The following is a 15,990-nucleotide window of genomic DNA, read 5'->3' as shown; positions in this document are numbered from 1 at the left end:
AAACTACAGTTCCCAGGATTATTGGGGGGGGGGAGCTGGAGCAGTGGGTGTTTAAAGTGGCACATTCTGTTTCTGAATGTATAGTGATGGTGCAGCCTTCGCCTCTTTCATGCTATAATTAAAGTAGGGGGGGCCTCTCAATGGCTCCGCCAGGTGGCCAGAAATGACATCAGGGGGACACACATGCACACACACACACACACACACAAAGAAACAACACCGTCAATCCATTTACCCCTCCCACGTCATTTCAGAAAGGCCTGTTATGGCTTCCTTAGAAGGTAATTCAATTGCAGCAAAATCAAATTGCTACGCAGGGTCTATTTCACGGTTGTTTTCTGGGAGGGAGAAAGAGGCGGCTTTTATGAGCATCTACACACACACACACAACCACATTGCAGACTCTCAGGTTGTGCAATCAAGCAAAAAGCTCTGCTGAGCTAGTGAAGCCTAGGAAAAGAGAGAGAGAGAATGAGATTTTTTTTTCTGACATAGCCAACCATTTTCAGAGAGTCAAAAGGCCAAAAGAATGGGAGGGGATGCCTTCTTGCCCTGTTGTTGTTTAGTCCTTTAGTCGTTTAGTTGTGTCCGACTCTTGGTGACCCCTTGGACCACAGCACTCCAGGCACTCCTGTCTTCCACTGCTTCCCGCAGTTTGGTAGCTTCGAGAACACTGTCCCACCATCCTCTCGTCCTCTGTCGTCCCCTTCTCCTTGTGCCCTCCATCTTTCCCAACATCAGGGTCTTTTCCAGGGAGTTTACTCTTCTCACGAGGTGGCCAAAGTCTTGGAGCCTCAGCTTCAGGATCTGTCCTTCCAGTGAGCACTCAGGACCGATTTCCTTCAGAATGGATAGGTTGGATCTTCTTGCAGTCCATGGGACTCTCAAGAGTCTCCTCCAGCACCATAATTCAAAAGCATCAATTCTTCAGCGATCAGCCTTCTTTATGGTCCAGCTTTCACTTCCATACATCACTACTGGGAAAACCATAGCTTTAACTATAGAGACCTTTGTGGGCAAGGTGATGTCTCTGCTTTTTAAGATGCTGTCTAGGTTTGCCATAGCTTTTCTCCCAAGAAGCAGGCTTCCCTAAACAGGGCTGCCTTTAGATGTCTTCTAAAAGTTTGGTAGTTATTTTTCTCTTTGACATCTGGTAGGAGGGCGTTCCACAGGGTGGGCGCCACCACTGAGAAGGTCCTGTGAAGTTAGACAGCCCTCTGTCACGGATGCTTTAGTTGAGATTCCTGGCATTGCAGGGGTTGGGCTAGATGACCCCCAGGTTCCCTTCCATCTCTGCAATGCTGTGATTCTGTGATTCTTCTTCCACCCCTCGAATCCAACGCAACACCCCTGGCTTTTGTTATTCCGCTGCCTCTGCTTAATCAGGTACACCCACCCCTTCTCAGGATCCTGCAGTCGTGTGGCAACAAAAGGAGCATGTTTGCACATAAGCAATTATCAAAAATGCCAGAGCCCCGTAATTTGGTACCTCGAGAAACCACTCAGTTACTTAAGCTGAGAATTAATTGTGAGTTGGAAGGAACCTAGAATTAGCTGCCAGAACAACAGCAAGGCTGTAATTAATTATCTAGGTGGTTTATTGGATTCTACCCAGAATCGTGGCTTTGGAGAACAGTGATGGATCGCAGGTTTCCATCCACAACTGGGAGAACCCAGGATGCCCTTTCCAGGCTTCTTTGAAATGTGGCTGCTTTGCTCATCCTTCTGCAGCTCTCGGTAACCTTGTCCTGGCTTGGAAGGAAGCGACTCGCGAGTAGAGCATCTGCTTTGCGTGCAGAAGGTCCCAGGTTTAAGCTCTTGATTTCTCAAGGCGTGGCTTGGACTGCCCATCACCAGACACCCTGGAGCAGGGGTCAGCAAACTTTTTCAGCAGGAGGCCGGTCCACTGTCCCTCAGACCTTGTGGGGGCCGGACTATATTTTGGGGCAAAAATATGAACGAATTCCTATGCCCCCAAAATACAGTGGTACCTCTGGACGCGAACGGGATCCGTTCCAGAGCACCGTTCGCATCCTGAGTAGAACGTAAGACGCGACTGCGCATCTGCGCATGCGTGGGCCGCGTTTTGCCGCCTCCGCGCATGCGCGTGATGTCATTTTGAGTGTTTGCGCATGCGCGAGCGCCGAAACCCGGAAGTAATGCACTCTGTTACTTCCGGGTCGCCGCGGAGCGTAACTTGAAAATGCTCAACCTGAAGCACATTTAACCTGAGGTATGACTGTAACCCAGAGATGCATTTAAAATAAAAGCACACATTCTACTCGTGTAAAAACACCAGGCAGTCCCCACAAATAACCCAGAGATGCATTTTAAATAAAAGGACACATTCTACTCATGTAAAAATACGCTGATTCCCGGACTGTCTGCGGACCGGATTGAGAAGGCGATTGGGCCGGATCCGGCCCCCGGGCCTTAATTTGCCTACCTACACCCTGAAGAGTCACTGCCAGTCAGTGTAGACATTGGATAGACTAATGGCCTGGCTTGGTACATGCCAAGTAAAGTCGTTTTATTGCAGTCGATGACCAGTATCAAAACAAAACACCCATTACAAAATGTAAAAGCTCAAGGCAGAATAAAATAATTTATATTAAAAAAACCACATATACATGAAAGAGCAGTTCTGGGTGGACATTTATCTGTCTGAAAGGAAACCCTTCTGGCCTAGGAGTGTCAATGTGTTATACTAATCCTGGGTGCTAATCACTGGATGTCGTATTTTAATAGATGCTGCACAAAATTTGGCCACCCGTTGTGTTATTCCGGGATTGTTGTCTAGGAGCAGCAGAGTGGCAAGAAACCAAAGTGAGGGGATGCGTGTTTATTATTTTTTATTTATTTGCAGGAATTCCCCCTTTATAACCTGACGTTCTCTCTCCCTTCTCTCTCTGTATCTTTTTAAAGGGACTGAAGCCCATGGATCACAACGGACTCTCGGACCCATACGTGAAACTACACCTGCTTCCTGGCGCCAGCAAGGTAGGACACGGCCCCCTTTTTATCTGGGGTGGGGGGCATCTCCGATGTGGCCTCTGTGGGCATTGCAGTATTCTCACCTCACAAACACCCCCCCCCCCCGGTGCCCACTCAATTTTTAATTAAAATAAAATAAGATGGGGAATTTGAGGGGGCTTACCTGCTTTTGGGAAGGACTGCCTGGTGCGTGTGGGGGTTTTTTTTTGGGGGGGAGGTTCTATCTGTGAATGTACAAGGCATTTTGCCTCTTAATTTGGGGATGGGGGGGGTGTTCCAAGGACCTCCACCTTTTCTTCTGGAAAATGGGTATATTTGTGGTGCTCTCGACACCTTCTTAGTTTTCCAAATGTACATGAAGTTTTGGGAGTGGGGTCGGTTTTTAGAGGAACACACTGGGGGAGTGAGGAGCCCCCCCCCCAATTGAGCAGGTCTCTCTATGAGTGGCTGGAAAGGCGCCGCAAGCCACTGGAAAGTTGTGAGGCTCTCTCTGGCCTGCAGTCTTAACTAGGGTCCAATAACTACGAAAACAATAAAGGTAAAGGTAAAGGGACCCCTGACCATTAGGTCCAGTCGTGGCTGACTCTGGGGTTGCGGCGCTCATCTCACTTTATTGGCCGAGGGAGCCGGTGTACAGCTTCCAGGTCATGTGGCCAGCATGACTAAGCCGCTTCTGGCGAACCAGAGCAGCGCACGGAAATGCCATTTACCTTCCCGCCAGAGCGGTACCTATTTATCTACTTGCACTTTGACGTGCTTTCAAACTGCTAGGTTGGCAGGAGCAGGGACCGAGCAACGGGTCCTCACCCCGTCACGGGGATTCGAACCGCCAACCTTTTGATCTGCAAGTCCTAGGCTCTGTGGTTTAACCCACAGCGCCACCGCATCCCAATTAAAACAATAGTTTTACTATATTTTGAAATGGCTTTAAAATGCTTCATAGGAAGTGATTCATCAATGAAATGGTTGTTGTTCATACTAATAATTACCGGTATATCCAACCGCATTCTAATCTGAGTAGACCCACACACCACACGCCCGCCGGGATTACTAGACCCAAGTTAAGTTGTGCCCACCAATTTCTCTGGGTCTGCTCTGTGGAACGGTGGTCCGAAAGCTAAACAGACGAGTATTGATTTTCAGGGGCTTCCAAGCAGATGGTATATGCGTGTGTTTGTGTGCCTGAGATGCTAATCTCTTCCCACCTCCCTCAATTCTTAGAAAACGTGGCGGATTTTTCAGGTCACATTGCGAAGAAGCCAGGGAGCCCCAGTGCTTTGCAAGCTAATTGATAAATGATTGTGGAATTACGTTTGGGGGAGGGCGCTGTCAAGGTCGAGGCATGGAGAGGAATGGAAAACTATAAATAACCCTGGTGGAGTGAAGGGGAAGCAGGGCAGCGGGGTGGGGGTGGGGAGACAGTCTGCGTACGCCGGGAGCTGCCAATATAGCTCCCTCCAGATGTTGCTGGACTCTAATTCCCATTAGCCACAGCAGCCAGCGTTGGTCAGGGATGCTGAGAGTTCCTATCCAGAAACACCTGGAAGGCCAGAGGTTCCCCACCCCTGACTAAAAGATCCCAACCCAACCCAGCCTTTCTTCCACCAGATGCTCTCCAGATGTTGTAGGACTCCAATTCCCATCATCCATGCATGGATGATGGGAGCTAGAGTCCAGTAGCTATTGACAAACCTAGACATCATCTTAAAAAGCAGAGACATCACCTTGCCAACAAAGGTCCATATAGTTAAAGCTATGGTTTTCCCAGTACGTAGTGATGTATGGAAGTGAGAGCTGGACCATAAAGAAGGCTGATCACCAAAGAATGGATGCTTTTGAATTATGGTGCTAGAGGAGACTCTTGAGAGTCCCATGGTCTGCAAGAAGATCAAACCTCTCCATTCTGAAGGAAATCAGCCCTGAGTGCTCACTGGAAGGACAGATCCTGAAGCTGAGGCTCCAATACATGAGAAGAGAAGACTCCCTGGAAAAGACCCTGATGTTGGGGAAGATGGAGGGCGCAAGGAGAAGGGGACGACAGAGGACGAGATGGTGGGACAGTGTTCTTGAAGCTACAATCATGAGTTTGACCAAACTGCGGGAGGCAGTGGAAGACAGGAGTGCCTGGCATGCTCTGGTCCAGGGGGTCACGAAGAGGCGGACACAACTAAATGACTAAACAACAACAACAACAGCTATGCTCTGCCTGCATAGTTGGCGGCAGCAATGCTCCTGAATGCCCGTTGCTGGACACCACAGGAGGGAAGAGTAATCTTCTTCTTCAACCCTGATTGCAGGTTTCCCACAGGCAGTAAGCTGGCCATTGTGAGAAGAGGGTGCTGGACGAGATGAGTCATTGGACTGATCCAACAAGCTCTTCTTCATGTGCTTAGGTTCTTCACTTGGATAGTTTTAAAAGAGGTTTACCTGGGACTGCCTGCCATTCCTCATGCTGTAGCTGACATGGCCACCTACTGGTGGCCGTGTGAACTGCAGAGCCTGATGACACGCTACATTTCTATTTATATAGGGAGAAATGTGCTTGAAAATATGTGCAGATCTTCATCCGTCCCGACTGTAGCCTTGAACCACATGTCGCCCGTGACTTTAGGAAGCTCCTTGACAGAGGAAGCTATCCTTCCTTGTAACAAGAGCGGCATCTTTTATTGCTCCTGCTATTAACTTGACATGCTAAATGCCCCCCAGTTTCCTCACTAATGCAGCCCTCACCAAGTAAAGATGATAAATGTAAGCCGCTGCCGAAAAATGTTCAGTGGACAAGTTCTTATACATCGATTTCATCAGAGCTCGTTACCTTGAAAAGTGGCCCGGTCGGGGAGAATGAACTGTCTCGCTTTACATCCAATTAGAGTGGAAATTGGATCTCTGTCCGGTTGTCCTCCTGATGCGGCAAATTAATGGGGAAGCCCTACCTGGAGGAGGGACCCGTGGGCCGGTTCCCCTACCACTTGCCCCTCCTTGCAAAATGATGCATTCATCTCCACTCTTGATGGAAGCTGACCTGTCTCAGGGCGGAAGGATCGGAATTAAATAAATTCTGTTGAGAGCTATCTGTCAGGATTCAGGGCCTGAAAGGGGAAGAAGACGGATGAGGTGCAGGGGAGAGGGAGAGATTGAAAATGCGACTTGACTCAGAATCAATGACCGCTTCTCCCCTCGGGTTGTGCTTTGATAGCAAAGGGAGACTTCCTGGTGGATGAGGAAGGTTACCAGCTACCGAAGGACTTTTCATTTCTGTTTTAAGTAAATGAGCTGTTGGCAGGGATTGGTGTAGTTACATCAGGACTGGGGAGACATTTCTGCAGCTCATATAAGCCAAGGAGGTATGTGCACAGGGGCAGTTGAATAGATTCAGCCCCAGCTTCCATCTGTTGCAGTTGTGTGTAGAATTGTAGCTCCAGTCAATGAAGCATATGCTTCGTTTTAGTCCATTTTAATTGTGATTCACATTTCTACCCTACTTTTCCTCCAATGAGCTCCCTGCAGCCTACCATCTGCATTTCAGTGGGAGGGAAGTGTCAACAACAACACAGAAAATAACGTAATTATTTAGGTAACATTCACAGACTTTTAAAAGTGAATATCACTCCTGTTTCCTTCTATAATTTCCACTCCTGACCACAAACACACTTGTGAATTGCAAGGATTTCCGCTCCTATCTCCATCTCTGATGGAACTGTCCAACATTTCCTGTTTCCCTTTCCAGCGCCATCGCTCAACATCCCTAATCTCTATAAACCTTGCATAGAACACAGAACGGCAATATTTAATCAAGTAAAGGGGGAAAGCAATAAAACATCAGCCTCATTAAGAAACAATCCTTCGCGGCTTCTCAATCATGTCTCAATAAAAGCTTGCATTTTTATTTTTTTATTTTAAAAATGGACCAAATTTGCCAAGGCAACCATTTCTCTTTATGGTAGTGAGAAATCATTATGCCAAGATCTAAGGGTATTTTAAAGGCCTGCCAACTGCAATATATTCTCATCACTTATGGTCTCTCTCTTCCCTGAGACTTGGTGGAATTGCCCTTAGTTGGCTCCTGAGTCCTGCAAGGACTTTAGTTTGCCTGCCTTCCTGAAGTCTGCCCTGCCACGCAGCCACAGCTCTTCCTTTAAAAATAAAGCAAGGTACTAGTCCTCAAGTTTCTGAATGACTTCATTGTCTACAACTTTATTAACATCTATCTACAACTCTACTAGCATCTCTCGGTATTGTGAATATTACCAAATTTACCTTTTGTTGGTATCTTCATGAACTTATCTAACAGACTGAGCTAAGCATTTGAAAAATCTATTGAAACCAGACATTATAAGTTCATTTTAGGCTGGGTAGTTCGCAAGTCTTTGTATCGCATTTTTCTAACAATCCAGCACAAGGCATATTCACACCCATTGTTATCTCCTCTCGTTTCCTGCAGGCGAATAAGCTGCGGACCAAAACCTTGCGGAACACCTTGAATCCGACTTGGAACGAAACCCTGACGTACTACGGGATCACCGACGAGGACATGATCCGCAAAACGCTCAGGTGAGTGGAACCCCCAGGGCTCCATCGCCTGGTGGCCCTGGAGGAAGTTGCCACTTTTAAAGATGTATTCTGTGCGTACGTGTGTGCTATCATACCATGGTTCTGCGTGGGAAGAACAATGGTTCGTTTCATACAGGTATGGAGAACGTCAGGCTGGCCAAGGCCTGATGCAGCCCTCTTCGCCTCTCTTTCTGGCCCTTGCCCGCCCTGTGGGCTACTTTCGGCTGGCTGGAATATGTGCTGGAACCCTGATAATGCATTTTGGTTGCCTGGAAGGATGCAGAGTAGGGAGGGCAGTTCTGAGTGTGTGCAGAAACTAGCCTGCTGTACCAAAACAAAATGGTCGCTTGTGGCTCCACCCACTTTTCGATCTGGCCCCGCCCACCACTGACTTGTGGCCTCCGGAAGCTTGCTCAGAAGGAACTGTGGCCCTCAGGCTGAAAAGGTGCTCTCCACCCTTGACATAACACATTTCTTAGCCGCCTTCCGAAAACACAGAGTTTTCCCGAGGCGGCATTCAGCATGTAATAAAATCAGCTTGAATTGCATATTCAAAGAATCAGCCAGCCTTCCACAAAACTGGCACCTGCCAGATGTTCTTGGACTACAATTCTCATTAGCCGCAGCCAGATTGGCAGGTGAGGGGATAACTAATCACAGAACAATTAAGAAACATCTACCAACCTAATCAGCTCCTTCTGTTAAAAGCAGTGATAAGGAAGCTCTGAATCAGTGGTTCCCAAACTTTTTTGCCTGCCCCTTTCATTCTATAAAGTCATTTGCCTGCCCCTTTCATTCTATAAAGTCATCATTCTATAAAGTCTGGTCAGACCTCACCTGGAGTACTGTGTCCAGTTCTGGGCACCACAATTCAAGAAGGACACTGACAAACTGGAACGTGTCCAGAGGAGGGCAACCAAAATGGTCAAAGGCCTGGAAACGATGCCTTATGAGGAACGGTTAAGGGAGCTGGGCATGTTTAGCCTGGAGAAGAGGAGGTTAAGGGGTGATATGATAGCCATGTTCAAATATATAAAAGGATGTCACATAGAGGAGGGAGAAAGGTTGTTTTCTGCTGCTCCAGAGAAGTGGACACGGAGCAATGGATCCAAACTACAAGAAAGAAGATTCCACCTAAACATTAGAAAGAACTTCCTGACAGTAAGAGCTGTTCAACAGTGGAATTTGCTGCCAAGGAGTGTGGTGGAGTCTCCTACTTTGGAGGTCTTTAAGCAGAGGCTTGACAACCATATGTCAGGAGTGCTCTGATAGTGTTTCCTGCGTGGCAGGGGGTTGGACTCGATGGCCCTTGTGGTCTCTTCCAACTCTATGATTCTATGATCCCCAGTCCTCACTACCCTACCCTGTAAAAAGCTTTATTATTTTTAAAATAAATTTATTGTACTAGCCCTAGGCCATGACAAACCCACACGATCGGTTCGAAATATAACTCAAGCACTTGCAAATAAAAGCAGAGATCATATATTGGAAGATAACCTATAGCAGGGATACGGTCACAGCTACACAAACTGAGTTTCAGGTTAGGCCTCCGAATCGCCCCTTACAATTTATGTCAATTTTAACCGATGCCTCCTCCCTAATATTTTTTGCCGCCAGAGCAAAAGGGGCCAATTTATGGGTCAGGAAGGCATTGTTGTCACTCAACGGCCCATGCAACCTTTCTGTCAGGGAGAACCCACTCTCTTGTACAAACAGGGATTTTAGAAAGTGCCTCGCTGGACCTGCATATAAGGGACAAGTCAACATATCACGGAAAATAGATTCTACCTGAGGTTGCCCACAAATAAAAGAGGCTGTCTATATACAGTATCTTATTCTAATGATATTCCAGAACTGAAGAAGACATCACTTGAAATTGCAACTCAGTAAAAGCTGTAAAAAAATAATTAAACACAGAACAATAAAGAAACATCTAACATCCTAATCTACTCCTTCTGTTAAAAGCAAGGATATGGGGAACCTCTATGTTAGTGGTTCCCAAGCTTTTTTTGGGGGGGGCACCCCTTGGTTAATAATAATTTTGTTATTTATACCCCATCCATCTGACTGGGTTTCCCCAGCCACTCCAGCATATATAAAAACATAATAAAATGTCAAACAGTAAAAACTTCCTGATACAGGGCAGTTTTCAGATGTCTTCCCCAATGTCCCCTACCCCACCCCATAAAAAACATTATTCAGAATAGCAGCTTGCGTGACCCACTATGGAAGACAACGACAATAAAATTCGAAACAGTAACAATCAATTGCACATTTGTTCAAAATCCAATTAAAACTGTTTTATTAATTCAACAAAATTGACGGAACTTGATCCGGTATGGCCAACAAGTACCAAAATTACTGGCTAGCTTGTGACTTGTGAGAACAAGACTAGGACCAGCCGCCTAAGAAACAGTTTCTATTCAAATGTGATTTTGGTTTTAAACTCAGTGTAAGTAGTCTCGATGGGAGTATATTGTATTTAATTACTGGGTATCAGAGTTTTTAGGGGGCTAACCAGGCTGGGATAGCAGGCTTGTTGGTTTCTGAATGTCTGATGTAGATTTTCAATTTTGTTGTTCTGTATGGGACAATGACAGTAAAGATCATCGTATCGTAACTCAGAATCACAACTACAAATAAATGTGGCCAAAAGAAATAGCTTTGGAAGCAACCGGAACAGTAAAACTTCAGCCACAAAGTGAGGGACGTGTTTTGCTGCTGGCTCTAGCCTGGTTAATTGCAAATAAGTGATCAACAGACATGGAGGGGCCCATCTGCTGCCCCCTTGCCCCCTAGGGAATCCCACCACCCCAGGGAATGGCACTCACTTTGGGGACCCTCTGCACTGATTAATTGATAAATTCAGAGTCATGAAATTGTGATGGGCAGAAACTGCGCCTGGGTTCTGTGGCATTCTGAGTCACAGACGTTATTTGCTTTCTCATCTCGTCCCGTTCAAAGCAGCATCTCTCTACGGCGCAGTTTGGGATTCCATTCAGATCCTCGATAGAGCCATTAAAATCTCCTTTCTCAGCAGCAGATCAGGGCAGCATTCTTATTTATCGAGGGCCATCATTTGCACTTGCGTCGGTGCTCTGGCATCAATCAGCGTCCCCTCCTGAGAAGGGTGCTTGATTTATAAGCCACCTGGCTTCAGGAGATAGCTTCCGAGGATCTATCTTATGAGCACTTCATCACCTTAAAGGTTCGCAATTCATCAGCTACTATGTGCAAGGATGTGTGTGTGTGTTTACACAACTGGCAGCAGCAGAGCTGGAATTAAACCTCTTTCCCCTCCCCAGATCTGCTAAGTTTATTTTCATTTTTTATGCTTCTAGCTGAAGAAACAGTTCATCGATTGCAGATTCTTAGGCTAAGAGGAGTATTAGATTTCAAGGAGAGCTGAACAGGCAGGGTGGTTTGTGAGACCCTGAGCGAGCAGGTCAGGAGAGGACCAGACTTACCGTATTTTTTGCTCTATAAGACTCACTTTTTCCCTCCTAAAAAGTAAGGGGAAATGTGTGTGCGTCTTATGGAGCGAATGCAGGCTGCGCAGCTATCCCAGAAGCCAGAACAGCAAGAGGGATCACAGCTTTCACTGCGCAGCGATCCCTCTTGCTGTTCTGGCTTCTGAGATTCAGAATATTTTTTTTTCTTGTTTTGCTCCTCCAAAAACTAGGTGCGTCTTGTGGTCTGGTGCGTCTTATAGAGCGGAAAATATGGTATATAGCAAAGCTGTGTCTTGCCACTGCATTAAAAAAAATGTTCTGTTGTGAGGCCCTTTAAATTCTGCGCCCAGAAAAGTGCTGTTCTGCAACCGGGATCATTTCTGCAAGTCAAGTAAAACTGCATAGATTCTCCAGTGTTGCAGAATGTGTTCTTTGCTGGTGGTGATTGTTAGCCAGAGCTCCAGAGCTGAGTCAGTGAGCCGGATGGATTGCTCCCTTAAAATGTTGCAATTGACTGTAGCAGTGCTTTGGTTAATCAAACAGCATATTTTCATTTGGATTGCTTATAAAATAATAATTCAGGAGGAGGGGAACATTTAGGGAACTAGCCTAGTCCCCCTAGTCCACTGACTGCACACCGCTGGTACAAATGCAATCTGCTGGCATGAGGGGCTTCAGGAAATGCAGTGGTTAATCTTAAATACAGCTACAGCAAAGGAGGTGCCCTAATGGCCAAATATGAGGCTGTCACACCACCTGACTACCCTATATTGTCATACCTCATGTTAGGTTTGCTTCATGTTACGTTTTTTCATGTTGCGTCCCATGGCGACCCGGAAGGACCGGAAAGGGTTACTTCTGGGTTTCGCCGCTCAAGCATGCGCAGTAGCGCTAGATCATGCTCCGCGCATGTGCACAAGCACCAAATCGCACCTGCGCAGATACGGTGCTTCAGGTTGCAGGCTGTTCATGTTGCGAACGGGCCTCCGGAACGGATCCCGTTCACAACCAGAGGTACCACTATATATATAAATAGGAGCTGGGCTAGTTTATCTTAAGGCTGAGAGCATTTCTGCAATTTCTCGCTATGCCCCATAGGGGGAACCGTCTGCTCCCTTCTCTTTTGGCAAAAGCTCATCAAACTGCAAGTAGATAAATAGGTACCGCTCCAGCGGGAAGGTAAACGGCGTTTCCGTGCGCTGCTCTGGTTCGCCAGAAGCGGCTTAGTCCTGCTGGCCACATGACCCGGAAGCTGTACGCCGGCTCCCTCGGCCAATAAAGCGAGATGAGCACCGCAACCCCAGAGTCGGCCACGACTGGACCTAATGGTCAGGGGTCCCTTTACCTTTACCTAGACCAGGACCCAAACTTGGGTCTCTGGGTGCTTTTGGACTACAAATCCCATCACCCTTGGCCACTGGACCTGCTAGCTAAGGATGATGGGAGCTGTAGTCCCCCAAAAAACACAAGTGGAGACCCGAGTTTGGGAGACAATGTCCTAGAACCAAGGTGTCAGGCGAAGGGTCTCTGCCTCCTGAGAGGTGGTGTGGACCAGAGAAATGCACACACAACAGGCAGGCAGTACCACTCCTAGTGTCTGAAAGCCCTGTGTTCGAGAGAGGCTCTTACAAGTTGGAGAGAGAGACAAGGACAGAGAGGGAGGGCTGCTGTGGAGGGAACAGAGGAGATGCGAAAGGATCCTCACTCGCAATTTGCCCCCACTCTTGGCACAGGCCCCCACATGCCTCAGGAGTCCTCTCCTGGGTCCACAGCCAGTCCTCCAGCTGCATCATCCTCATGTATACATATAAATAAAATTATTATTATTATTATTATTATTATTATTATTATTATTATTATTATTATTATTATTATATCCAGCCCATGAAAGGGTCCATGCACAGCCCTCCTGCCCGGGGCAGACAGTAGCTGGGATCCAGTGACACCTGGGGTTGGGGCAAAGTCTCCCCACCTCTTCCTCTCCAAACGATCCCCCCCTTTTTTTGCTGCCCTTATTCCACCCCCACTCCCCCAGTAACAAAAACCAAGAGCGTGATGCAAGACCGCAGGCCCTCTCAGGTCCCCAGGAGCTGTGAAACTTTCCATCTCACCAGATCGCTTCATTTCGCCTGGAAAATATATATATATATATATATATATATATATATATATATATATATATATTAGTCATACCTCAAAAGTGCCACAGACTTGTCAGCTTACAAAGCCCGTGTGGTTTTTATTTTTTATTTTTTCCCCTGCTGTTTCTCCCCACTCATTCCTCCCCTCCACCCTGCTTTAAAGTTCCCAGGTATTTGTACCATGAAAATTGATTTAAAGGGAAAATAGCTCGGAAGAGCTGTTTTTGCTCAAACACAGCAGGTGCTGCAAATGGGTTCACTGTCGCTTCAGTTTCTGCTTCTGTTGAAGTGGAACCCAGGGCGGCGGGGGGGGGAGGGAGGTTTTTTCTGGAAATTGGTCAGACTCTGAGGTTGCATAAGGAAGATGAACTGCGGGTGGGTGGGTTGCATTCGACTTTTAACCTTTTTCATTGTGGTTTTGCATTGCGGACTGTCTTTGAGAGAGGACTGTTTTGGCCTAAAAATGGCAGTATATGTTTGGTTTTTGTAAATCGAAATTGTCCAATTGTGCCTCGAAAGCCCCTTCCGCATCCTCTTCAGCTGTTGAAAGGCTGAATCAGCACCATGGACAAGAGTCCAGCCTTTCAGTGTTATTGGCTGCTTACATCAACAGCCCAGATCGAACCAAGGTTGATTCATAGAATCATAGAGTTGGAAGAGATCCCGAGGATCATCTAGTCCAGGCCTCCTCAAACTCGGCCCTCCAAATGTTTTTGGCCTACAACTCCCATGATCCCTAGCTAGCAGGACCAGTGGTCAGGGATGATGGGAATTGTAGTCTCAAAACATCTGGAGGGCCGAGGTTGAGGAAGCCCGATCTAGTCCAACCCCCTGAAATATAGGAATACACATCTGTCTCATAAGGGGATTGAACCTGCAACAATGGCATTATCGGTACCGAACTCTAGAGATCCAGTGTGGTGTAGTGGTTAAGAGCAGTAGACTCGTAATCTGGGGAACCGGGTTCACGTCTCCGCTCCTCCACATGCAGCTGCTGGGTGACCTTGGGCAAGTCACACTTCTCTGAAGTCTCAGTCTCAATCACCTCACAGAGTGTTTGTTGTGGGGGAGGAAGGGAAAGGAGATTGGGTTTTTTATATACAGTGGTACCTCGGGTTACATACGCTTCAGGTTACAGACTCCGCTAACCCAGAAATAGTGCTTCAGGTTAAGAACTTTGCTTCAGGATGAGAACAGAAATCGTGCTCTGGTGGCGCGGCGGCAGCAGGAGGCCCCATTAGCTAAAGTGGTCTTCAGGTTAAGAACAGTTTCAGGTTAAGAACGGACCTGCGGAACGAATTAAGTACTTAACCCAAGGTACCACTGTATATATAAATTTTTATATACCTTTACATCTTATTCAAGTTTTTTTTACTTCCATCAGTCCTGTCTGAAAATTTTCCAATCTAATCTCTTAGTATGCATTTCTTATTTTCCCTATTACATTTCAAACTCATAACCAATATCTCTCTTTTTCTACTTTGTAACACTTCGTATATTTCTCCTTACAAAACTTCCTGTAGTCCTACTAGCGTAATTTGTTGATTACAGTTGCTCTTCAAATAATTCATATACTTCTTCCAATCTTCTGCAAATCTCTGCTCCCGCAGGTTTCGAATCCTTCCTGTCATTTTGTCCAATTCTGCATAGTCCATTAATTTTGTCTGCCATTCTTCTTTCGTCGGAATTTCTTCTTGCTTCTATTTCTGGGCTAACAATACTCCTGCTGCTGTTGTTGCATATAAAAACAGTTCGACATCTTGCCTATTAATGTCTTGGCCTATAATACCAAGTAAAAATGCTTCTGGTTTAAAAAAAATATGTATATTTCAACAATAGAAATATAGGGGAACGAAATATAGGGAAAGGATATTGTTAGCCGCTTTGAGACTCCTTAAGGGGAGTGAAAGGCGGGATATCAAGTCCAAACTCCTCCTCCTCCTCTTCTTCTTCTTCCTCTTCCTCTTCCTCTTCCTCTTCCTCTTCTTCCCAACTGAGCTAGGTTGCTTACTTTTTATTTTATTGCATTGCATTTCTTGCATTTATATCCTCCCCATTTTATCCTCCCAGGAACCCTGTGAGGTAGGTTGGGATGACAGATAAAGTGACTGTTCAGCCAGTTTGTTTCATGGCCAAGTGGTAATTTGAACCCTGGTCTCCCAGGCCTCTGCCCAACAGTCTAGCTAGTCCACCATTCTTGCTCAATGGCGGAATCCAGCTCTGTTTGCATTTGCAAGTGCTGCTGTTGGTATATAAAGCCCTTAACGGTTTGCGACTAGTTTAACTGAAATGCTGCCTTGCCCCATATATGCCCACGTGTCGTGGGCTGGTTTGGGTGGAGAGGAGTGGTGGGTGACACTGGCTGGGGAGGCACCCAAGGGAACCGCCAGGGTAAGAAGGCTCAGAGCCAGGGGGTTGGTGGTGGGGGGACGGTGAGTGGTCAGAGGGAGAAGAGGGGGCAGACCGGGAGGGAGAGATGTTGGAAGATGAAGTGGCAACAGGGTTAAGTGAGCAGGAGGCAGCTGGGGCAGAGAGCGGTTCAGACACAGAGGCGGGAGAGGAGGGGGGCAAATAATAATAATTAAAAAATGTATTTATACCCCGCCCTCCCCAGCCAACACTGGGCTCAGAGCGGCTAACAACCAATAATAAAAACAGGTTGATTAAAATAGAATTTAAAAAACAAGATTAAAATAGAACATTAAAACATTAAGATGCAGCCTCTTCACAGCAGGAGAAAGGAAAAAGAAAGAGGGGGAGGGAATCAAACTGATTCTAAGCCAAAGGCCAGGTGGAACAACTCTGTCTTACAGCCCCTGCAGATTTCGGGTCTCATGAGGCAGAGTGCTCCA

General features: G+C 46.6%; 1 protein-coding gene across 1 annotated transcript in view; it reads left to right on the top strand.

Annotated features, from left to right (window-relative positions):
- The window catches only part of DOC2B (double C2 domain beta), a 123,882-nt gene that overhangs the window by 51,314 nt on the left and 56,578 nt on the right, over nt 1–15,990 (top strand). The window contains exons 3-4 of the mRNA XM_083480064.1: nt 2,926–3,000; nt 7,436–7,545. Coding sequence (XP_083336190.1) covers nt 2,926–3,000; nt 7,436–7,545 — 185 coding nt within the window. The remainder of the gene's footprint in view (nt 1–2,925; nt 3,001–7,435; nt 7,546–15,990) is intronic.

This window comes from Podarcis liolepis (assembly GCF_965112155.1).
Source record: "Podarcis liolepis genome assembly, chromosome: 16".
Classification (NCBI taxonomy): domain Eukaryota; kingdom Metazoa; phylum Chordata; class Lepidosauria; order Squamata; family Lacertidae; genus Podarcis; species Podarcis liolepis.
The sequence above is the reverse complement of the archived record's forward strand: the minus strand, read 5'-3'. Positions and strand labels throughout refer to the sequence as shown.